Here is a 26,680-nt window from a genome sequence, read left to right on the forward strand (position 1 = left end):
GCCACTAGACATAAACAACATGCATCCTTGAGACACCCTGCTATATATATTTGATACAGATCGTGAAGTGATACAACTCATGTACACAACTAATAAAAAATTACCCTGTTCCCTTGAAAGCACAGGGGCCATGGTTAAATGTAGGTAATGGTGTTACCGTAGCGATCAGCAAACAAGCTCCAACCATTCGTAGACCTGTTAAGTGTGCTGAGCAATATAGAACAACATGTATGAAAATTTAATAAATATGTGCAGTAGAATTCTTCCTAGCAGCTGTAGGTAACAGTAATGTACCGGACATTCTATTTAGAACAAATTTATGTTGAACGCAGAAGTCGAGTCCCCCTCAACCCTGTTGATGTATACTGAGGTTTATTGTCAACAAGGTCAGTATACGTCGTAGATTAGCCGACTAGGAATAAACGAGAGGAGCTGTCTGTAGAATATGGAAAGGCCGAGGAATGAGCATCCGTTGTAAAATATCAATTGAATATTCCCTTTTTCTTGCCCTTCATAGATCTACAACCAGACACACACGTACGTGCCTTGGTAGAACACAACACATACTGCGGTAACACATGACCACATAATCACCTGGCCCTCTTGTATGAAAGAGGGCATATGTAAAAATATGACACCATTAGAAGTGGATAAGTAGCTTGGAGCATAAGAAAAAAGAAGCAGAATTCATGCGACCTGAAATTCTAATACCATAAAACCTTCAGACCGTACCTTACAGAACATTAGCAGCAGATTGGTTGTCTTTTGACAAGGTATTTAGATAGCTGTAATGAAATAGTGAGAGAGGACAACTTTGATTCATGAGTTGTAGATAAGTTTAATAAATAAACACCACTGACATCAAAACACAACTGCACAGAGTCCACAATGAATATGAGCTAATTTATAAGCTACAACATAAGCCTTGGAAACAAGGAACCAAAACATGGCAACAGATACAACTCAGCCAATTCCTAGAATGAATGAGAAGGGAAAACTCCAGCAATCATAAGAAAACGGAGGAAGGGAAAACAACTTCGGTCATCAAAAACAAACCAATGAGAGAAAACAAATCCTGCTATCAAAGAAATAAACCTAAAGTTAAGATAAGACTGCAAACAACATTAAATGATTGACTGTAGAAGGGGAGAACTCTATTGAGGAAGAAATATATAAAAGACCAAAGAGAAAGGCGGTACAATTCCCAATAGTTTGAGGATGGAACAAAACTTACGGATGGTCAGCATCCTGTTTGAATTGGCTTTCCCATACAGACTTTTCTTGCTCTAGAGCTTTTCGTTTCTCACTTAACTCCGCCTCCTGTTGCTCTAAATTCTTCTTCATCTGCTCCGCCCTTCTTGCCAACTGTTGATCAAATATCAAAGGTAGTGTCACATGCCACATGTTGAAAGCAGCAGGGCATTATATTACACCCATTAAATGCGAGGCTCCGTTTTCTAATGCCACATCTTTCAATACGGTTGAGCTATTTTCTTCTAAGTGAGTAACAATTAAACTAATGCTAACATCTGAATCACAAACCAATTTGCAGCTTTCTAGCACCTTAATGAACGACAAATAAACAAAATTGGTCCCTAATGTGCCAGCAACAAATATTTATACGTTGCAACCTTTCTGGAAATCTTTTCCAAAACAACCATATAATAAAGTCTATCAATTTTTCCCCTTTATAAAATACATTTACGAATGATTTAAAATATATAAATAGCATTGCCTTATTGTGTATTATGATGATTATTTATAATCATCAACAATGGCATATGGACTACTTCGGCAAAAACTGCAATTTTCAGGACACAGCAAGGGATTTTGGCGATTTATACCCTGCCCAGAAATGTAGTAGCAAGTGAATCCCTGTCTGACGATGATTATCATGACAAATGAGCATGCAACTCCAAAAATTCTTATACATTAGTATTTAGTATTGATTAAAACACAAATTTGTAATTTAAAACGGTAAATTGTATCAAACTATTTGTTAAATTTTTGCCGCCATACTCATTTAATAGTGCTACAAACACGTGTTAAAGGTTAACAGACAGCACAATTTGTTGCATTAACAGTAACATATAACATTACCGACTGGTCCTTGAATAAAATTAGCGTGTAGCTTCAACCAAATTTTATCAACACTTCCAAATCGTGAAAATGGACCAAAAGATTCACGACCTTTGCAAAATCTTGCCCAGAAGCATGAATGTCATGTTGGGTGAGCAAAAACATACAGTGTGGCGACTAGATGGGGAAAATATATTAGAATGGTGACCAACAATAGCCCTTCTTTCTCGCGTTCATGCATTGGCCAATCGTCAGCAATGACATCGTACACATTCATGTTTGGCTATAAAAATGAACTCCTTAGGTCACAGTTTAGAGAAAATTTTTTGTCTCCAAAACTGGCTTTTGTAATTCCAACATCAAAGTCATTGCTGAAAAATGAAATATTACAATTACGTTGGTACAGCTACAGGTAAGTGTAATTTTAAAATTCTGTCAGTAATATACGAGCAGATTAAATCTACGGGCAGTAGATACATGGCTGACAAATCTTATCTGCAATATGACAGGACATAACTATGGGGAGGTTAAGTCCTTGAATTTAGTCTTTTGCTGTTCCCAGTGTTCACTAATTTTAATATTTATCACCATTATATTGGCAAAAATAGCAGTCTGTTAACCTTTAAACAATGTGATTAGAATTATGAAATCCTTCCAACTTTAATAGTTTATTCCTTTTTAACAATCTTTAGTAACTTACAGCAGTGACAGTTATGAACATTAAACCATAACTGTCACGAACAACTTTTATCGTATTTACTAGGTAAATCAGACATGCTGATTCCGATTTTGTACTCAAAATAAAGATTAGTCCACTAACCTTCAAAGTCATTTAGGCTTTTTTAAAGCGTTTCAATATTCGTTTCAAAAACAACACAGTCGGCATTACAAGCTCCGCCCATAAATATGTGACGAAACCTAGCTTTTTCAGAAACGGAAGTTAGGAATGTTTAGTCCGATTTAGAATAATAGAGATGGGTGTCTTAAAACCAATTATTATCTAAATCCAGCCTGTAAAATAGTTTCAGTTTTTTATGAAAGGTATATAAACTATTTAAAATTGCTCGTAGCTTGTTACATGACGTTTAAATGGGCTGGACGCCGAGAAAAATGAGCTCAAATAGCGCGGTTTTATCACAAGCAAGCGTTGTTATCGCGCTTTTTTAAATATGCAATGTTAAATAGCTCATCTACCTTTCAAAAAAGACTGATATTATTTTTAAGGCTTAATTTAGATATTAATGGATTTTAAAACACCCATCTCTATTATTCTAAATCGGTCTAAACATCCCTACTTAACTGCTGTTCCTAAAAAGCTAGGTTACGTCACGTATTTATGGGCGGAGCTTGTTATGGCGATCGTGTTGTTTTAAAGACCGATATTAAAACGCTGTAAAAAAGCCTTCATTACTCTGAAAGTTAGTGGACTAATCTTTATTTTGATTACAAAATTAGAATCAGCGTGTCTGATTTACCTAGGAAATATGATAAAAGTTGTTCGTGACAGTTATGGTTTAAGTTGCATGCGATTAACCAGTGCAGAGTAGCAGCATTTATTCGTAGCCAGCAAAACTGTCTCCCAGTTTCGCTGCGGTGAACAGCATTTTTTGCTAGCCTCCTGCCTCCTGTATCGGAAGGAAACTGTCTCCCACAGTTTCGCTGTGGTGGACAGCAGTACCTGCTAGCCTCCTGTATCGGAAGGAAACTGTCCCCCGCAGTTTTGCATACAAGTGAAACCAACCGATATGTATACAAAACAACGCGTTACACAGTGCTGAGTTCATTCGTAGACAAAGGTGTTTTAGCTTACATCTGCCTCTGAGTCAGCCAGCTTCTGCATCTTCTCTTTAACTTTCATCTCAAAGACCTGTTCCATTTCTGCTTCCATCTTTTTCATTTTTTGTCGATGTTCGCTCTTTTGATTCTCCATTTGTGTGATCGGGTCACTAGAAAAATACGGTAGTGTATACACTAGAACATCTAAAGATTCTGTTTGGCAACGAGCTAGCCTTGCTGACTAACCATTGACAGGTATAACATCTAGCACTTTGAAATTTTGTGGTTCAACTGCTATCCTTGCCAGTAGATGTTATCTAACACTCACTAATATTACTCTAAACAAACCATTACAAGCACCCGCCAAACTTTCCTAGACTATGGTCCATCACTTCCCAATGCAGTATACTGGACACGCCTCTTTAAACATACCTGCCATATCATCTGCTAAACCAACCCAAGAAACACCCTGATCTACTCTCTGACCACCATCTAGTCACACGGCTCAATTCTGTAAGCAGGCTTTACACACTATAAACCAGACCATCACCCAACTATGGGTGTTTATGGGTCAACTATAGTCTTTCAGGATGCTCTCGTCAGTGCTCTCAATCTGACTGAAATCTTCTCACTTTTTGTTGTCAAATTTCAACTTAAAACTAACCTTTCACCGTCTGTGCCCTTTCCACCTTCAGTGGTGGCAGCAGTACCTGCTAGCCTCCTGTATCGGAAGTTCTCGTAATGTACATTGTTGGTGACATCTTTTAGGTCTTGCATGTGGGTTCTGGAAAAAGAGTGAAGAGGTTTACACACCTTTATATATATGATAGCGAGTCTTATTCAATCACCCAAACTACTACCTCTGGCTAGGGTATGCTAGTGCTGCCAAGATACTAATATAGTTTCTACCTTATAAGCATATCTCTTAGAGCGAGGAAGTCATTGTGTACAAGGTTGTCGACTTCAACAGTTCCCCATGGGTAGTGCCTGCCACGCACCTTCTTACCATTCACTTCTGTCACCTTATTGCTTCCCACAACAGCAAATGGAACACGGTCCTACAGGTGCAAAAAACAATCATTAAATTTTTTTTCAAGTCAAACCGGAACTGTACGTAGATGAGAAGTTATCTTATCATTGTGCATGCATGAAAGCTCTGTGTAAATCCGTCCATCAAGCTGCAGGTGTTAATTATCTCTTGACAAATGACTACTGAGCCATCAGTAAATGATGTTGAAGAGAAAGGGTGAAAAGTGGCTGGTTTTACAAAATTTGAAAATCCAGTCATAACGACACGATGTCCGAGGAAGCACAGGTTTGTAACTATTTCAACTCAAGCCAACATAGACTAGTGCTTATGCCAACAGATGTTTGTAGCATGTTCCATGTTGGCTATAGCCATTTCAAGAGGGCAATTACGTCGATAACTAGCAATTTAAGAAGATAAGTCAGTAGTAAAAACCCTCATTACGTAGATGCTCAAAGATCATCTATTCCAAGTTGGCCAGGTCAACAATGACAAGATGGCCATATATGATACTTATCTATATAACAACCCAATATGCTTTGTTGTACTATCAGCCAAACCAGAAAATGAAAAGTCAAGGTCAAACTAACCTTCAACTTTTTCAACTCCTTGCTCTCTTCATCGTCATCAGCATCTGGAAACTCGTATATTTTGATCTTATTTCTCTGAATCTCATTGAGTATCTGCAAAAGTCGAAGGTATTACAATTCATTAACCTTTTCTACCTGCTGACTGAAAACACTTAGGCTGACTTGGCTCTAAGCAACAAGCATGACTTATAGGCAAGTAGCCTAAATGTAGGCCAGTAGAAAGCGTCAACTAGGCCCAAGTCTACTAGCTGACCAAAAGGGGGCCAGTAATAGACAAGTCATTAATATTCAATTGAGTAGGAAATGCATCCCATCAAAAACATAAATACACTCGGAACACTTGAGGCAGCCAAGATCAACAACCTGGTATACGTACAGATATATGGCTTCGTCCTACAGGGGTAAGCGATACGAGCAACTAACCGGCAGCAACAAAAACAATCAAATATTGAGCTATTTACCTTACGGCCAAAATTGGTCATCTAGCCATGAGATAAGAGGAATGGTGAGATAGCTGCTCTGAATTTACCTGAATGATGCTACACCCAGGCAGCTGCTACACCCAGGCAGCGAGAAACACCAAAAGTTGAATCATATTTACCACCTCAGGGCTATCCTTCTAACCAGGAGTAAATCAGAATGATCTCTCATTATAATACTAGTTATTCAACTAGCCTGTCTAATGCAAGAACATAAAAACAGCTTGTAAGATGTGACCATCAGTAGGAAAGGTGATACAAACATTTTTCTTGAAGTCTCTGCACTCCTCAGGAGTGAGTGTGTCAGCCTTGGCTATCAGCGGAATTATGTTCACCTTCTCATGAAGTTGTTTCATCACTTTAATGTCAAGGGGCTTGAGGCTGCAAGTGGAGTAGAGAGAATCTAATCAGTTTTAAGAATATCACAAGCAGTTAGCTTTTCCCTGTGTATATATAATAGCTGCTGCAGTCTAGTACGCATGCTAACGTGTTAAATACGGCATCTTTGCAATTCACCAGCTTTGAATCTGGAGAAGAACAAAATTCTATGCAACTAGCTGTGACATGTGTGAAACACAAGGCTATTATACTAGCAAAAAAATATAGTGCATAAGTGGTAAACGCTCAAACTTTTTCCAGACCAGCTAAGGAAGTCTTCGGTCTTCAAGAACATGAGCGATTGGCAACATGAAGAGACAGTCAAGTGAATAATGTAAAGTTGTACAGGAGAAACGACTATAATATCAAATAGCTATAACGAAGCTAGCAACATGGCCTGATTACTTCATATAACTGCCGAAGATTAGACACTTATCAGAAGATGTAGCACTGACTGACACATTAGATCTGTTGAGAAATTACATTAGTTGACACACTATATATGGAAATGAACTCCAGGCACTCAGGCTGGCAGCTACTTATTGCAAATATAGAAAGCAGGCAAAGTGTGACTACCTGTGCCCGGTGGGTGATATGAAGTATAGACAGCAATGCACACGGTTATCGTCGAGCATCGTTTTCCTTATTACTTTGGACTCGGCGTTCAGGTACTCTTCGTACTTGTTATCCACATAGGAAGTGAGTGGCTGCCAGCTGTCAATGTAAGCGCAATTGATGAATATTTGTCAATGCTGACCTTTGAATATATCAGCGCCCTACAAAACTTCTAGCCAAAAGGAACAGGCATAAAATGCTAGTAATTAATATACTCACTAAACGAACACAAAGGCAAGTAGACAATTAGATGAAAACAGATGAGCGTAGAGCTTTCTATTGCAAGCCGTATAGCTCCAGCAACTACCAGAACAATTAATTATTAACACAAACTTTACATGTACAGGTAAGATAGGACAATGATGAGAAAGGATGAGCACAGGCAAGACAATGAACTGCAAAGGTCAAGGCTGTATTGGATGCTTAGATATGAAAGTATTATTGTGGTTGTAATAATAGAGGTTTCAAGTTCCTCAATGAAGAATTTTATGAGAGTTATGCTTTCAATACAAGTATCGATGGCCTGCACCTTATATGAGCGTTTAGAACACAATTTTGAAATCAACATGAAACCAAATCACTTTGCCCTCAATAACACATGTGCGACCTGACTTCAAAATAAGTTATTTAGTAAGGTTCACTTATAAGTCAAGGTCGCAGCTGATAAGCTCAACTCGTCAACTAAGACTACAGTTTCCGAGCTTCTCAAAACAACAGAACCCTTTTTTCCCTTATCCCATCCAGACTGAAAATTGTCGCTTAATCCGTATTATCTGCTTTGTCCTTGGCACTTGGTTGAAATAAATGGGCGATGATACAGACAATCTCAGTTACACTTGTATAATGCCTGTCAATATCATACGGGTGGAACACGGTTAAACATGAGAAAAGCAGCAGTTACGAAATGTGAAAACAAACAGTGAAGATGTTTATAAAGTCTAATAACAGACTGCTACCCAAGTGTCAACTCAAATTGTTAATAAATATATAGATATATATAGATATATATGATAAAATGACTGACAGCAAAACCAGTTACCGATAGAATATCAATGTTTAGTTTTAACTCGTTGTCTTCTGGCTCTTATCTCAACAATGAAGTATACACACGTGCAACTTGCTGCGATTATAAACAAGCCTCATAGCTGCATCTGCTCTCACACAAACAAATCGCTGAATCAAAAGATTGTTTGTCAGTGATATGCTTTGACAGGCTAGTTTAGATCTACCCGCTAAGAATATTTATCAGGGAGTGTTAAAGGGTCCTCTATCCTATCTTATACCACTAACAGCTAGCCAGCAAAATGGCTCCCATTTATAAGTCACGTTAAACATGAGCTAACTTATCATATTATTAAAATATAAATTACCCTTTCCTACACCCTCAAGTAGTCTAATATAACCACTTGAATGAGCAACGTGTCTTCAATTGTATCTTGAGACATGATAGTTGAGTTTGACCGGCTGCAAAATTCCCCAAGTTACCTGTTTTTTAAACTTGGCCAACCGCTGCATGGCTTGTGTTTCTTAGCATGTTCACGATTGTGCATCTTTTCTTACTCTCATTAAAGTGGATTTACACCAATGAAGTGGTCATATGATGGTGCGCCAAGCAAGGAGATGAATTCTAATGCTCAAATAATGGTCAAGCTATACCAATTATTATTGAAGAATCTAAACCTATTTTGTGAGAGAAACTCGATATTAGCCGTGAAAAATGTTACACATTTTGTCACTGAAGAACTTCAACAGCGGTATCATCCAGAGAGTGATAATAGATTGACTAACATGACCCTTCAATTTGGAGCAGCAAACAATACTCAAAGAGCCATTTATGTAGACATTGACTCATTCACACGCTTCACATCGTCCACGAATCAAATCATTGCCATAAAATTGCCCTTATGACCATTTAGCTCATCAATGAGTGTTTCTCCCAAGTGCCAAGGCTGCAATGAAAGCCAGTACACAGTAACCGGTGAAATAGAGACCAAACTATTAAAACTAACAACCTACCAGTCAGTATTGTCCACTTCATCTCCAAAGCCAGGAGTATCCACAACGGTCAGTTTGAGCTGTACTCCACTCTCCTTTAATAGCACCTGAGTGGAGTGCATCTGAAACAGGAAGGACAAAAGAGCACGATTAAAATAGAAAACAGGAAAGGGCTGGGCACGAGAATACTCCTTTACAGTATACAATTGTGCAGTAGATGCGCTAGGAAATACCTACACCCTATATTTTAATCTTGCAACAAACTCTAAATGTTCAGTATTTATGGGTAGTGTGAGTTGAATGGAGCCCGAGTACACGCAGTTCTGTACTTTTGAACAGAGAAAGAGACCAAAACGCGAGGGCATCTAGTATAAACCAGACCTTACATTTAACATCTAACTTGACTTCTGACTACTCGGAAACACACCATGATGATATGGCCTTAAGACAACCGTTTTCATTGATCGCGTGCATAAGCTCTTTTACCCGAGAGACAACAAATTAAATCGCTCTCTAATTTTCCTTGTTTATTATTCCACAAGTTGTCGACAACATTGTGGAGGTTTCAAGTATAATCAGAAACCCTATCCAATACGTCCCCTTAACTGACATGCTAGGGATGAAGGAAAAGTACTGCTGTCCACACATGATCCACAAGTGCAATATCATGAATCCCAACATCCATGCATAACATGGCGCTTGTACACATCTCAGAAAAAATGAATCAACTGAACTTAGCACAAAATTTTGTCCGAGAAGCTTTATTTACAAATCTGCTCTTTTTTATTAATATTTATTGTATATCTGAGGCGACATCATAGGTAGGGTGTAATAGTTCGTGGAATACAAACAATGTTTTATATCATTACTTTCGCATTCAAGATTTCTACCGAACTAGTTCCGACCTCCAATTGACTCATCGCAACTAGGCTGCAGTTATCCCTTTTAATGCTAATCTTTATATAAAATAATAGCCTCTAATACCCTAATCTGCCTGAAACCTGCAAGTTCTAGCGGTTTGTCAGCCTAAACTCCCTCAAGGCCAACGCTAGAGAAGGGTAGGTTCTAGTCTATATCCTCACCGTATGATAGTTCCACTAAAGAGGTGTGAATTTATATTCTAGAACACCCATAAAGTGGTCGTGTATGTACGTACGTTAGACTAGCGGAGGCTTATAACGAACCTGCACTGTCTTTTGAGCTCTGTGTGATGGACCAGGATACTCAGCATTGTACAGCTCGGACAGGAAGAGGGAATTGATGAGAGTTGACTTGCCAAGGCCAGACTCACCTACAAAAAAACCAAACAACTTAACAGGCCATACTGATTTTCTATCAGACAAGAAAATACTGACGATTCACTGTGATGGCTACGCATCCAGAGCAAATGTCTAGCGAGGATGACAATGATGTAAGTTTGTGCTAACGAAAACCAAGTGATGAACTCATCTTGCACCTCTAGATAATCTATTGACCAGCAATTACTGAGCATGAAAATTGCTGACTCTTAAGGGGTGGTCACACGAGCGCCAAACCGAACTAAATGACGCAAAACGACGTCGCTTTCAGCTCTAAAAAGTTCGACCGAGGACATTTCTGGCCGAAACGAACCTTTTCGGTCCTGCTCGAAATTTCGTGCTGAACCCTTGCTCTTATTGGCTGGTTAAAATTCTAGAATTCTAGCGAGCATGCGTCACATTTCTACTTACGTTCGCGTGAGTAATGTTAAAAAAGAAATGGGACAATACTTTTATTTTGTTAAATAAACCAAATGAAGCAATTTACGACAAGGTTCACCCGGACTTATGATTGTGTTGCATAAATGTAAGATGTTGCACTTAAGTTTTGCATAAATGTAAGAGAATTGTGATTTTCTTTAGTGTAGAATTTAAGTAATGTGTCATATTCATCCTGATGAAGTATCGTTGACTGATTTATTTATGTAAAACCACAGTACTATGATAAAGAATGTTTTTGTTTGTTATGTACTCAGCATAGAAAAACATTCATATGTTAATAAAAAAATATAATTATGTTGATGAGAAGGGTTGGCAAAATCTTTGTATCGAGTGATTTATTCTGAGCAGCTGAACGATCTTCTGATAAATCTGCTGAGTAATTATAATTTATAATTGTTCCTCAAAGTTTTTTTGTTTACAATAGAAATATTTAACTCAAATACATAAAAACTACTAATGAAACCGTGTCCTGTCTCTATACGTATGGTATCTAAGAAGCGAAGTTACTTCGGTGGCCGTGTGACATGTGCCACGAACCGAACCAGCCTCCGAACCGATCCTACGTCGGTTCGGTGCTCGTGTGACCACGCCAATATGGCTGCCTCTTATTAATGTCTACTATTGATGTCTCTTGAGGTTGTCTCTTGAGGTTGTCTCTTGAGGTTTGTCTCTTGAGGTTGTCTCTTATGGTTGTCTCTTATAGTTGTCTCTTATGGTTGTCTCTTATAGTTGTCTCTTAAGGTTGTCTCTTACGGTTGTCTCTTCTAGTTGTCTCTTACGGTTGTCTCTTACGGTTGTCTCTTCTAGTTGTCTCTTACGGTTGTCTCTTAGGGTTGTCTCTTACGGTTGTCTCTTATAGTTCTCTCATAGTTGTCTCTTATAGTTGTCTTTTATTGGGACCGGAACTAACAAGGTCACAGGATCAATGACATAGTTTAGGGGAAAACATGAGTCAGGCTGAAGATAAGTAAGCTGTGCTGTCCATATTAATCTAGACTTATATCATGTCACATAACGACTAAAAAATAGGATAGGATTGGCTCCGAGTCAGCTGTCCCCTAGGCCTGCTAGACCTCAAACAGATCATTTCAAGGATAGTGAGCAAAAACTGCTTGCTGTGGCTAACTAATGCTAGCTGAGATGATAAGTGGAATGCCATGCCTGTGCTCACACACCTCTACTATCCCTAATTCAAGCTGAAGACACCAGCCTGTTAATCTCAAGAACGAGAAACGTGTTTGCTTATCGCGATGCCTATCGCAAAGCTACTGAGTACACTTTATCATTTCATATCAGCCTATGTTGGCTTGGCTGAGAGGGTCCATGGAAATGAAGATTATGTTAGTTTATGAAATGACAAAAGAGCATTTGAATGAAGGAATATTGCTACTAATGAATTGCATTCAAATACTAATGAGGCATCTAGGAGCTAACCTAATTATAGCCAGAGGCTCTAACATCCAGGCTTATTGAGTGGCAAGTATGCATTTCATTTCTATATAATCATGGCATTACTCAGACCAGGTCAAACTAGAATAACAACTACTCGCAAACTACTATTACTGGTAATGGCTATGCGAAAGACATAACAGTTGTAGCCTATAATAGGGTGTTTATTTATGCTGGCACTATGAACTCTAAATCATAGGCTCTGACACATATGTATGATTTGCTCGGATAAAAACCACAGAGCGTTAATAGAATCTCTGGCATACACGCGCAACGTACCGTGAGTATAAACAAGCCTCATAGCTGCCTGCATCTGCTCTCACACAAACAAATCGCTGAATCAAAAGATTGTCTGCCAGTGATATGCTTTAACAGGCTAGCTTAGACCGCTAGGATAGCCAGTAGAACCCGTTAAAAGTCCACTATGCTATCTTATATCACTAAACAGCTAGGAGAAAAGGATTCTCGGCATTCTTATAAAACAACAGCTAGAAACATCATATAGCTTCCTTATCAAACCGTAAAATATGAATGAGCCTTTCCTACACTGAAGTATGCCAATATAACCACTTGAAAGAATATGCAACGTGTCCTCAATTCTATCTTGAGACATCAATTGTATCTTGAGACATCAATTGTATCTTGAGACATCAATTGTATCTTGAGACATCAATTGTATCTTGAGACATCAATTGTATCTTGCGACATCAATTGTATCTTGAGACATCAATTGTATCTTGAGACATCAATTGTATCTTGAGACATCAATTGTATCTTGAGACATAATAGTTCAACTCGAAACACTGCAAAATTCCCAGAGGTAGACCTGTTTCTATACTTGGTCAACGGACAACCTAATTTGTTTGCTAGCAAGGTGCTATCACTATTAAGATTGTTGTGCAACCATTATGCATTAACTGTGGAAACATCCACTTCTTGGAAGGTTATCGTTATCTTACAACATCTGTACCAAATGTTGCAAGCGTCCAGCCCTCAAGTCATGTTAATAACTCCATTGTGACCTGGATCAAAATCTCACAACTTCTACTAACTGAATGAATCACAAACATCCGCTCACCGCAATATTCACCACACTGCTTAGGCAAGAAATGTAGTGCACTGAGCTCAAGCTCTACTGTCACATGCCAATGTATGCTGATGTAGGTACAGGCTACTGATGGACTCAACCCTAAGTTTAGCGCGTTGGCGTTTGTTCTGATCACTTCTGCATCGCTTGCATTTTACTGGTTAACTCCATTGAAGAAAAGTGTATTTTATGCATTGTAAAACATTACTAGGGTTAACAAAGTCATTACATAAAAAGATATGCATTCAGAACTGTTTTGAAACCATGATTATCTTTTTATGTAATAGCTTTGTTAACCCTAGTGACATTTTACAATGCATAAAATACACCATTCTTCAATGGAGTTAGCCAGTAAAATGCAAGCGATGCAGAAGTGATCAGAAGAAACGCCAACACGCTAAGCTTAGGGTTGAGTCCATCAGTAGTCTGTACCTACATCGGCATTCAGAACTGTTTTAAAGCCATGATTAAGTTGATAGGCCGTATACAGGGAGCCCAAGCATTGATATAATACAGAGCTTCCATACAGCGTCTAGAACGAAACACCAAAATAGTTTTGGCTTGTACAGCCACAAAAGCGCCTGCACGATGCACCTTGCTGACCATTCGTGCCTCTCACTATGTTTCCATGACGCAGCTAATTAAGAGTGGTGTTTCCATGACGCGGCTAATCGGCTAGTTTGGGTCATCCAAAAGATGGAAACGCCAAAAACCCGCAAGTCATCAAGTTTTCCCGCAAATCACAAATTTTTACCGAATGTTTAATTCTCGCAAATGATGGAAACGGCACTTACAATTGATGCGCAAAAATGTCACGCAAGCTATTCCATTTTAAATGCTCCCACTCTTGAGTGGTTCTTATTTCGATTTGAGTAGCTCTGAATGCGCTGATATGACCTCTGGCGCAAAACCCTCATCTTTTTAACAAAGCACCCGTGTTAATCGGCAACATGCCAATCGCCATTGAAACACTTATCGCACAACAACTGAACGAGCACACAACTCCAAATGTGCATCATTCGCACACATCGAAACATATTGACTGTAGCTACTACTTTGTAGCATTCGCAGAAAGACTGAAAGAGTACTAACAAAACAAACTTACCGGCAAACATAAGAGTAAACTCAAACCCTCTCTTGACAGATTTCCTGTAGACCTGGTTAGGAAGGTTGGCAAACCCGACATATCCTTCGAGAGACTTTGACGATTCCGACCGGTGAACTGATGGCTTGTGACCATCTGTTTTGTCTGGCTTTTGTGGTAACGAAGGTGATGGCCTGTCAATTTTCTCTGCCTTTCCGTCTCTTTCCCTTAGCGATGGATCAAACTTTGTGGAGGGTGCTTCATATTTACCACTAGGGGTATCCCCTTTGAGAAAGGCTTCTCTTTTGTTTAGCTGCAGAGCAAGTAGACTGATTAGTCATAACTTGATGAAATGCTATCCACTGCAACAAGCGTGCGTGCGGCAGCAAGGCATGATTAAAAATGCTGTGTTGTTGATGCCAGAACAGAGTGCTATGCATAATTCATTACCTAAACTGTCAAATGAGAAGTATAACCAGATGGTACAAGTTTTATTGACTTGAAAAAAGTATTAGATCAATTGCAAGGGCAGTCGTATCTACACAATATGATGAGAAGGTAATTTAGGCATCATGGTTGCCTCCTTGGCCGACTTAAAACTCGCAACTTGTAAGGCATTTCATATATTGACCACTTTTGATACTAGCAACTGCAAACAATGACACGCGTACACTACATCGTCAAACATCAGCAATATGCTCATGTAATCTGCCACGCTCAACAAACAAAGAGGTAAATCTGTAAATTATATGCAAAGGACACATGAAATTGATTCACAAAAGTCGATAAAACTAGAAAAGGCAATGCTTAGGTCAACTGATTACAGGAAGCCGAGCCATATGTGATCTAATCAGATTCAGTGCCAAGAATGCCAACTGCGTAACAGATGTGGCATGAGGGGTAGTGGGCACTCAATAATTTTAGCTCGGGGAAAATGCCACCATGCATCAAATAGATGAGTTATGTGGTGAATGAGGAATGCCCACCAGAGCTAGTAATGGAAAGATTAACATACCGTCAATAAGCTGGTAAAGCCAACACCAATAGAAAGAGGATACAAGAAACAGAAACTGAATCTAGACATTAAGAGAAGGCATTTTTGATTACATGCCATATAGACATGGCCAATCCGGAATGAAAAGCAGCTTTGTCTAATGATTTATCAAAGGGAGTGGCTGTCTACATAGCAATTCCGTGTATTCGACAAACAGCACATTGGTTTACAGCTCGCTAGTGAGACCTATTCAAGTAAGTAATTAACATTCTAAGTGTAAAAAGTCGGTACACAGTCATTGACAGCTAAAAAATATGCAAATTAGGAATAACCATGAAGGAATGATTAGCAGGAACAATGGAGCGGCTCCAATTTCTTGTAACACGTTTCATTCACCTCTAGAAAGAAGCAAAATGCCAGTGAATGATAGGCATTACTAGTTTGAAAGGAAATCAATTGTATGTAATAGAAAATATGTATTAGTGAGTCGCGCATTGATGTGACTTCACCCCAATTAAGCAGAGTTATTGCTATAAGACTTAATGCTGAGCAGAGGGTGTTGAACAGCTTATCAGTCTAACACCATTCATGCTTTTCATGTCAATCTAAACAAAATATAAAGATGCGCTTCCGCTGCATTGAAGGTAGAAACACTGCAATGTACGATGACAGTTGAAACTTAGCACCCAGCCATAACCACAAATCAACTGGAAGTAGTATCTTTATCACTACTAGGTTTCAGTAAGCTTTGTTGTATATATAATTACAACTTTGTATTTCATGAAACCTGCAACTTTGAGAAATATTCAGCTTTGTTACACAGTAACAGAACATGTTTTTAACCTGAAAACAATTTGATATAGCAAAATGGTCTAAGGTACTCTAAGCAAAAAACATTTTTTTGTAGAAGCAGTATTTTCAACAAATAAGGTCATCAACAATGCATGAACTTAACAGGTCCAGGAAATTTACTATAAAATTTTGATGCCCGCTTCATAGTTCAAGAAGAGGTCAAGTCACCATTTGAATACAGTCAAAGTATCTCACCTGTTTATCAGATACATGCACTTTATAGCCAACATTTTTAACTCTAATGGTAGTAGTTAGTATCATCACTATTACCAACGACTATTACTAATGCTGCTAGTACTACTAACATAGTAAAGAATTGCTGATTCATCAGTAGAAAGACTGCTGCTTGTATCATTAATTATAATTCTTCGACTGCTTTCATCCACCACTAAACATCCACCACAGCATTATTCACTGAACTAGTACTACTGCGACTGCAATCTTTCAAGTAAATCTAATCAGTAAAATATAATGAAAGATTGTAGAAAATAAAGATTGACATAGACATCGATGAGGAAGAGAATCAATGCTCAATCCAAATTACTATCAGTGTATGCTGATTCCGATATTCTAATACTTAGCCTACAGAATGAATAGAAACTGAGGGTGAAAATTTCCCTTCTAGACAGCTTCGTTAGAAATGTCAAGCAAAATTTACATGTAGGTAGGCCTAAGGTGATACTGTAAGTCTACTCATAACCTCATGCAAGTTGGAACTAATAGAGTCAATTTTTACAAAACAGCAAGATAACCTAGAGAAACCAACTCAAGCCGTATGATGCGACATGCAGTTGAAGTGACTGAGCCAACTTCCAGTAAGACTGACATGAGTTTCTTACTCTCATTGGAAATACATTACTGAATTAACCAAACCAGACTGCTTATGCACCTACTTCACCAAACTGAAGGCTGTTTGAAATCATTAAAATGGCTTATCTTGGTCGAAAGACTGTGATATATACATTAAATAATAAACGGCGCTAAGCTGTTAAACCACTCCAATTGCTCTACCAACCAGTATATTCGGACAGCCTTACATTCAACGCTGAGAACCCTTTTAAAGAAGGAACTTCAAGTAGACCACAGACGTACTAGTATTAATTGTTTGAATATTCCACTGCATTGTAAAAACTAATTCAATATATTGCGAAATGCATTTTGGAAACAAGAGCTATGGCTATCTCGTGATGAAAGAGTGAGGAGAAAAAACACAGTTGGTTGGTGATGCAAGCAATTTAGCACGGACAAGGAAACCACTGAGATGTGGAAAAACACAATGCAGCTCATCACAATGCGATCTAGCGTTATTACAATGCAGTCTTTCGAAGAGCAGCTGCACCATCAGACAACAAAGATGTCAAGAGTCATGATTTGAATCGGGTGGAAGGCAACTGGCACCACAGAGAGAAGCCGATGTCACCAGGAAAGATTGATTACCTATGAAAGGGTTCCACTCGCAAAATCAAGTAGCCCTATTAGCATATATGTAGCAGCTACCGGTTCGTTCAGGGCAATGAGCACAAGCAAACAGTAATGGCTAGATGAGACGGGTATATCATGAACTGTTTGAACAAAGGAAACCTGGTCCCTCTTATGATAGAATAGAATGATTGTAAAGATCTTTATATCAGAAATCATTCTTGGCTATAAAAGCGGAACTTCATAGATTACAACAAGCCTGCCGACTAGTGAAGTCAGATCAAATTAAGATATTTAATCTTGATTTGATCATCTCGGGTTTCTACAGAATTGTATTGCATTATTATGATAGCCTGAGGATAAATTGGAGAATCTGCAGGTATTAGAGGACAGAGGTGAGTCTGTAAAACATAACCTATATAATTTGCAAGTATAGCTAAGAGAAGACAGTAATAGCGGACAACACTTACATTAGCAGATAGGTTAGCACGTGATGAGCCTGGCATTACCACACCACCACGATCTGCAACCCGCATGCCTTCAGCTGAATTAGAACCATTGACATGCAAACTTACATTCTCCATTAATTTTTTAACAGGAACGCGTTCTGGTTCAATTACATTGTTATTTTCACTAGAGTTACTTGAAGCTGCATCTTGCTCCTTGTTAGATGAACCATTTACTAAAGAAGTGTCTTCAGTATCTTCCGGTACAGCCGTAGTTGCAGTTCCTGAAGGTGTTTCTACAGCCGGTTCTTCGTCATCATACAAATGATTATATTTAGCCAGTCGCTCGTTGAGACGTTTACTTGCACTCGCCATGTTGTTGCACAAGCTGTGGCAGACGGGTGATACTGGTAAGCAGATAAGAATGAGGAGAAATATTCTAAGAGAGCAGATCTTCTGTGTACGCGACTAGCCCACAGCGCATGATAAATTATTGTATGATTTGTTTAGCTCTAAGTCATACTGCATTCTTTATTGACCTACATGTAAACGCAACCAAGATAGCTAAGCCACGCCCACAAGTCAAGAGAAGATGACTCACTTATTATTGATTCTCTCCGTACAGGAAGTAAAAAAAAAGGCGTACTAGTAAGCGGGTGTTGTGATAAATTCTTGTAGAACTAGATTAAATCATTGGCCCTTTTCTTTTGATACCTAGTTCACTATCTATACACTGATTCAGGGTTAATAGAATGGAATTTGTGTAGGTCTGTCAACAACTTGATTTTGATCATACACAGGCTTTGAATGAAGTTGCCACCACGGCTGAGTGATTTCTCATTGATTGACATAGTAAAGAAGCGCATGTCAAGAAGCGCCATGAATGTACAAAGGCCATAACGAAAGTAACAGATCGCTGAAGAACCGGATGAGTGTTTTGCAGTTTGGTTAAAAAAGCAGTCAAATCAGCAGGGAATGTACTGAAACAAAATGGACTAGACATGCATCAAAACTACATGTATAATGAAAACTTAAATAATTTAACAATAAATCTAGAGCACAATCAAGGAACTGATGTAAAAGAAAGGAGATCAAACTAACTGTAAACGTGAAATAAAGATTCAGAGCCAAAATCGGCAGTAACGAAAAGGAGGGGGATTCCTGTCTGGCCTATCATTTCTGTCTGACCAAGCAGTGGACAAACGTAAAATCTGATAAAAAGAGAATCGTGCCGAAAATGAGTTAATCGATTTTACAATGAAACATAATCTTTACTACCTACTTTTTCTCTGAATGATGCGCCGACGTTAACACCGTTACTGTCTTGACTTGCAGCATATCCACCAGATGTTCTTAAGCTGAGACTACGCCGAGCAGCCATACTCCACTCGATTTGTACAGAGAATGGTGCACAGTAACACCACAATTGCAGCCACTTATACTCTACACGCACTTAGCCTTTGTTAGCTGAGATTCCAGAATCTAAACAAACATAGCCTTTATCTTTGACTCCTGGCGAGTGGTGCACAGACCCTTCAATCGATGTGTGATAAGCAGAACTGCGTTGACTGGCCGAGTGTCACCTGAGTTATTTACTAGATGTAACCGAATAGCTCACTGCTATTGTGCTCTATACTGTCCTACAAGCGCGTGCTGTTCCCACAGCCCTAATGACAATAAATGCCATTCAATTGTCACCCAATCGCAGTAAAGTAATATATCAGTGATAAGCAAGCATCTACAGCCACAGAGGAATCAACGTCTTCCCGCTTAGCCACTATCCTCCCACTTTGTATAAGACTAACCCAACATTAGATGAGTTAGAGAACTGCCAGCCGTTGCTAGTCAAATAGGCAGTTGTAGTCAGGGTTACATGAAGACCGGAGAATATCACAACTTTGATTGATGAAGATGAGGGTCAACTTTAGTACATTAGTCATTGCACAGAAATTGGAACTAAATGGGTATTATTAACTATTTTTTTGCATGTCAAGATTACCAATCCCTTGTAAAACTGATAAATAGCATTTATACATCCGATATCGCCGAAAACGGTCTGTTAAAAGTTCACAGAATGTGCACACCATGGAATAACCACAAAACCAAACAGTCTTACCATGTCCGAGTTTGCCTGCTTGCTAGGCATAGTAGAAAACAAAAGTGATAGAGACAGTGAGTCGAGGAAGCATGCGAATCACTAGTGAACCATAGAAAGACTTGAGGGTGATGCGCAGACTGAGGCACTAAGCCGTATAATGTCTCACCAACTTTAATAAATGGATACAGCGCACGTAACCGTGTTTGGAAACATCTGCTACTCGAGGAATAGCAATTAATCAACCAGTGCTTTTGCCGTTAGAATAGTCTGCAGTGGGATAAGATAGTCCACAATTCCAACCTACTAAAAATTCATACAGAATGTATGAGACCATAACTGCAGAATGTTGACATCTCATACCTCCCTGTATCTGGCAGTCATTGGACAAATCAGTAAATGCTAATCATAACATCTCTACCAGCATAGAACTCAAAGTAAAGCCTATGTTGGTAACATAAGCACGCCAGTGTGGAATTAGAGGAATCCATAATATCGCAACTAACTAGTAACAGTGCAACACCAAATTTACACAATTTGTAGTTCTATTTCACATTGAATATTTCCTTGTTTTAAAAAACAAACAAATCAGAGACAAAGAACAGTGTTGATATCAATAGCAATAATTTGCAAAAACTGAATTGGTGTTGAGACACTATTTCATTTCCTCTTCTATCAAAAGGAGCAGCCCTTACCAACCTAGTGTTATTTTAAGCAAGCATTACAATTTGACAAACAAGCTGAGGTTGTTCATGCGATATGACACCTACCCCCATGAAGGCCATGTGAGAAGCAGTTGCAAAAGAGAGAATGAAACCCTCTATACAATTAAAAAGCGCTGTAAGATAACGCGTAGAACTCTTCCACCCTTTGTTAAACATTCCAACCACCTCAAATGCTACATGTATACTTACTAGTATCCATAAAGGAGCATGAAAAGAAAACCATCAATAATCAGTAATCTGATAAGAACGCCTAGAAAGCAAATTACACGTTGGAGTTGCGGCCCCTCACTGTTGGTGAGATGAAAACTTCCAAATTAACAAGCACACCAGTATGGTTATGATACGAGTGTTTTGCAGTGGACTAAAGGCTACCAACTGTACAGCATAGCCAGAAACTACATGTCTGTTTTATAAGTTGAGAAAAAATATTTTCAGTTTATTTTAACAGATATAAAATACTTATTAAATATATAATAAATAATATAGAATAAGTATGAAAACAGTTGAGCAAACAGCGGAATAAGCTTGAACACTAACTAACATCCAAGCACATTTTGAAATTGTTCTTTTTTTACAGCTAGATTTAAGTGAATTTTATTTTCTGAATAATAGTTCGAAAGTTTCTAAAAGCACTAATTACTTTTTTTTTTACGTAAATGAATGTATTTTAATAAAATATTTTCATTATTATAGTTGTTGACCGTTTTAAACTGGTAACACAGTAAAATACACCTAATCCAAACATACGCCTCAGACGAAGCAAATTATAAATATCTTCAACCATAATTATTATTAAAGGTTGACTTGCAACAAAATTCACATTACAGTTATTTGGTATCAAAAGATTCACCATGTCTTACTGTACTGCAAAATATGTGGAAATGTGATTACAAGCTCTTGAAAGCTAAAAAATGAACAGTTAATCGCCGCCATCACGAGACTGCCGTAGATTAGAATCTGTTTCCAAAATGGCTCAAATGGGACATAGTTGTACAAGATGGCTTCTGTTTACACTTTTACGTAACCTCATTCGTCGAAATATTTTCACAAATATACTTCACGCATTCAATAAAACCATGTCTATTGTTCTTACGCGTCTATTTTATCGTCATTGTAATGCTGTCACTTTCAGCACTGATATCTTATAACCTACCGCGAAAATCCGTTTAATTTTTTAACCTTAGCTCGAAGAAATACATATCATTGTCTGATAAACATGACGAGCCTGTTGGTCACCTGTGAAAACCGAAAAATGCTGCAGAAATTATTTGCAAAGTATTGGATGACATGATCAGATTACGACTAAACGATTAGACCAAGCCGAAAAAACTGTAAAATAGCGAGCATCTATATTTAATACGGGCTTTTCTTTAGAACCTGAAGTGTTTGTCATAAACTAGTGCTACGAGAAGTTTTATATTGAGCCTCTCAATTTACGTGAGAACATCACGTGACAAAACAATAACCAAATGTAATGACTATGTAATGACTATGTCAGAGAAATAAACTGATTCCAATCTATGTCGGCTTTTCATTTTTGAGCCTTTAAGCGCTTGTAATCACATTTCCACATCTTTTGCACCTACAACACAGCAGAGTAAGACATGGTGAATCTTTTGATACCAAATAACTGTAATGTGAATTTTGTTGCAAGTCAACCTTTAAATAGGGTAACTTATGTTTCGTTTGATTTCATATTTTATGTTGCTAAATGTTACGTAACAAAACAAATAAACAGACAATTGTTTGTTGCACCTTTTATTATTAATTTTGAGAAAAATGGCTTCAAATTAAGTTGATGTATTAATTTTCTGTGTTACAAATCCTATTACGACATGTCTTCATACAGCAACACTACACAATCATAATCTATTATAGCTACTTGAATGGATGTACCACATAGACTATCTCCAAGACTAGCCAAAACTATAATGCTTCAACCTTAATTGGCATAAAAAACTTCAGAAAAAATGTTGCAAGTTTCAAGTTTAATCTTTATTTGGAATTTTTAGCAACAGCCCAAATTTTAATAAGTTAGTTATACAGAGGTTAGGTAAAAAATGAAAAAACACATCAAATAAAATGTAGATTATAAATCTTTTGGTATCCACATATTTTCAACCCCAATTAAAAATCCTCCGCCACATAAAATATTGGAAAGAGAGCATCAGCAGGCTTCAACTTGAAGAAATGAGTAACAGAAACCCAATGCACATGCAAAAGATTTTATAACGAGCTAACAACACATTTTTGACTGTTTTTTGTTCGAGTAGTCCACTAGCTTCGTAGCGTATATCCAAAGTTATTTTACAGTCAGAATACTCAAGATCCCAAACAAAAACGATCGTATCGTAACTTTACAATTACTATAGAGCTTAATACTTGAATGATTTGTTGATGTAATATTATTAAAATACTGACAAAAAAGAGTTATACAGTAAACGCTCATATAACGAAAACATCTTATAATGTTAACTCCATATTATAGAATTTATATTCAAATTATGTAAACAAATAATGTAAAGTTTTTGCTTCGTATTATATAAGGAATTCCATACAACATAAAGCATCAAGTCATAGCGAGTTTCTAAATTCGATTGGAATAACAAGAGTCCCAGTCCTTAAATTATCATTTTGTCTCTTGCCGCACTTGCCGCAGAGTGAAAACTATGTGTAAGGTGTCTCTATGATATATATACATATACTAGCGGAGACCCCAGCGTTGCACGGGTATTAAAAATCAGCTTATAAACAGTTAAAGGTATTGTAGTTGCCTGCCACTTGCCATTAGCTTGGCACATTGCCAATGGCTAACTTGAGTAAGCTAATATTGCTAAACTCACTAAAAAGAGCCGTGAGAGTAAGCATAAATGACATTGCGCCGTACTATTTTATGCGTATTTATAAAATACGCATAAAAGAGGTATGCGTATTTTCATCCACATAGCGACATATATCGCCCAATGAGTCAATCAATCTCGCGTAGATTGATTGGTAAGATATTTGCCTGGTGAACGGGAGGTTCCAAGATCAGATCTTATGTGATACATATTCTTCATTCTAATATTTTAATAGCTATAGCTGAACAAACCAAATTAGACATACGCATACAAACTTTGAGATATATATATATACATGTGGCATGCTAGACTCTAGGGTACTAGTATATAATGTATATATATATACATTATATACTAGTACCCTAGAGTCTAGCATGCCGTGAGAAACCACCAGGTGTGTCAATAAAGCACAGAGTAAAAGTAGGTGCACAATTATTCAGAAATACTTCGTAGCAGTCAATTGGTGTAGTTGTTGGAGTGTTGGTCTGCGAAGCTGAATGTGACGAATTGGAATCTCGTTAAAATCAATCTTGTATCCTAACCTCTAACATTGGTTTTGGAAAAATGGACAAACAGACACTGCTTTTGCGATAGTAAATAATATATTTTTGTTTTACACTATTTTAAGCATGTATAACACTTTTTATTTTATTTTTGTTGCCTACCATAGACCTTACTGTCGAGAAACAAGTGGAAAACATAGAATTAAATTGGCATTAAATGTGTGCGCTTCCCTTAACGTAATCAAGAACCCTAAACCGAGTGAAAGTGATAAGGTAAAAGAGAACAGTCGTCGATAGAAACCAATAATACCACAGGCACTGTATAGTCATTACATGAAAAAGTTAGGTTTACTTTTCCCTGTTTGAAAGGCCAAAGGAGTGAGTTTTGAATAATCTTGGAACCGATTAGGCAATATACAGTCAAACATGGATAACTCGAACTTCACGGGACCGAGCAAAAGTGTTCGAATTATCAGAGCGTTCAAGTTATCAGAGCACTGTCACAAGTCCATGTATTTACTTATTTATTAGTAGATACATGTACATATGCAAACTATAATATAAATCAAAAGCAGAAATGGCTTGTTTCAAATTAAATGCTTCTAATGTAAAGTTTAAAACGTTTTTATCAAAAAGTATAGAGATTTTTCTATCACTTGAGATTGGTTTGTTGTTTGAGGTGATGTTATTGCCAGGACGTTTTTTTAGATTGACATTGGCAAAACTTGATCGTTGTTGAAACGCTCAAAAGAAAAGACATCTTTTTCTTTTGAGCGTTTTACCCACGATCAATTTTGCCGATTTTTCTTGAAGTTTATGCCAAGATTACCTTACTTTACCTGGGATTCGTTAAGAGCAACACTCCGAGGGGGCTCCGAGGCAGTTCAATTAAAAGTTTTACGAGGTTTTACGGTACATTGTATATCACTCACGCTTTTTGAATGGATACTTATTGAATGTACACACGTATTCTGTGTTTAGGTCAAACGATGAATAGTTTTTTTAGCTAAGACAACGTATACGTTTAATTACAACAATTTTTAAGACGTTTTAAACATTCAGCATTCCGACGTTGATTCAACACGGAATCAACGTCGGAAAACTATTCGTCACGGGCTAGCCGGGTCACGCACTCAAGGATTTTCGCCACGCACATACAAAACAACATGCTGTTTTTGTTTTGTATGTGCGTGGCGAAAATCCTTGCGTGCGTGACCCGGCTAGCCCGTGCTATTCATCGTATAGCAGTATAAATCAAATTTGACCAAACCTTTAGAAAAGTCATTGACAAAAATATTTTGCCGATGGTGGTAATAACAACGCTTATGAATTACGAAAAGATGAGGTTTACCTCTGTGGCTTTGAATAAAGTGATTTTCTAAAGCGATAACAACCGTTTCGGTAGCCGTTGGGCAAAAAAACAGTTCGAATTAACAGTGTTGAGTTCGAGTTATCTATAGCAATTTATCATTACGTGGGAACGGACCAAAGAAACCGTTCGAATTAACCATGTGTTCGAGCTATCCGTGGACGAGTTATCCATGTTTGACTGTACATATACTTTACTGTTCACATGACTCAAAATGTTTATGACATGAATGTTTTTGGAACAGATTATTCACGTTGTAAGAGTGTATACTGTATCAAAACCGAAAGAAGGTCATTACATATTATAATATATTATAACTACTCTTAATGCTGTGAGCAAAATCATAAAATAGACTTTTAACAACAATTTGGAGAGTCGTTCATGCCTGGCAAACAATAAATGTTTCTGCAACTATAATATCCCATTCGACTGTTGCCTTGACCTACAATCATTAACTCGGTGAGTATCACTGATGTTGATCAATTCATCTACATGGCTACCTGAAGAAGCGTGTCATTTGTGAAAGCAAAGGACGGAGGATGAAATGGATTTCATCCAGGGCCGTATCCTCCTATACTGCAGCTACTGCCATGGCAGTACCATTTTTTGAGGCTCAAAATCCCGGAATTCATGTCATTTTTGCTTGATTTTAACACTTTGGCTGGGGAAATGACCAAAATGTCGGTTATCGGTTGCGTGGGGAAACGGCACTTATGTCGCTTTCGGTAGACGTTTATAAAGCTGCCCTCTCGTAACGTTAAACAAAGGATATGAATGTTAGTAAGTTTTAAATACCATCAACAAGATATTAGTCGATAAATTAAATTATGAAACGATTATCCGAATGGCGTTGCTTCGTGCTAAAGAAATCACGCCTCCTTGGAAAAGAATAAAAGCTGGAAATACCAGTCAACATCGGCTCGACTTTCAAAACGGTAAAATAAAATATTATTTGATCCTTTGATCGTGATTTTTGGTGTGATTAGAATAACAATAATTCAAATGATAGAAGTGATGCAAACTTTTTAGACTTTTATTATATTTGGAATATACAGAGAAAAACGATCCTTATGGTAGCTCGCACGGCAACGTTATAGCGTCGGACTATACCGAAAGGAATGCTTCTAAGCATTTCATAC

General features: G+C 37.8%; 1 protein-coding gene across 1 annotated transcript; it reads right to left on the reverse strand.

Annotated features, from left to right (window-relative positions):
- Positions 1–27: 27 nt before the first annotated feature.
- On the reverse strand, positions 28–18,483 carry LOC137394770 (septin-7-like). The gene is made up of 12 exons (XM_068081533.1): positions 18,034–18,483; positions 14,320–14,611; positions 10,124–10,230; positions 8,961–9,061; positions 6,906–7,043; positions 6,215–6,332; positions 5,473–5,565; positions 4,765–4,913; positions 4,520–4,639; positions 3,890–4,025; positions 1,235–1,365; positions 28–519 (listed from the first exon to the last, which is right to left on the reverse strand). Exons 1-12 carry the CDS (start codon positions 18,382–18,384, stop codon positions 483–485), a joined length of 1,773 nt encoding a protein of 590 aa, XP_067937634.1. The 5' UTR covers positions 18,385–18,483; the 3' UTR covers positions 28–482.
- Positions 18,484–26,680: the final 8,197 nt, after the last annotated feature.

The sequence above is a fragment of the Watersipora subatra genome, chromosome 4 (genome assembly GCF_963576615.1).
Source record: "Watersipora subatra chromosome 4, tzWatSuba1.1, whole genome shotgun sequence".
NCBI lineage: Eukaryota > Metazoa > Bryozoa > Gymnolaemata > Cheilostomatida > Watersiporidae > Watersipora > Watersipora subatra.

Coding starts and splice junctions, on each gene's coding strand:
- LOC137394770 (XM_068081533.1), bottom strand. CDS start 18,384: ATGGCGAGTGCAAGTAAACGTCTCAACGAGCGACTGGCTAAATATAAT. Junction 7,044..8,960: donor GAAGTGGACAATACTGACTG/GTAGGTTGTTAG, acceptor TTACATTGACAG/CTGGCAGCCACTCACTTCCT. Junction 5,566..6,214: donor GCAGAGACTTCAAGAAAAAT/GTTTGTATCACC, acceptor CGACTTTTGCAG/ATACTCAATGAGATTCAGAG.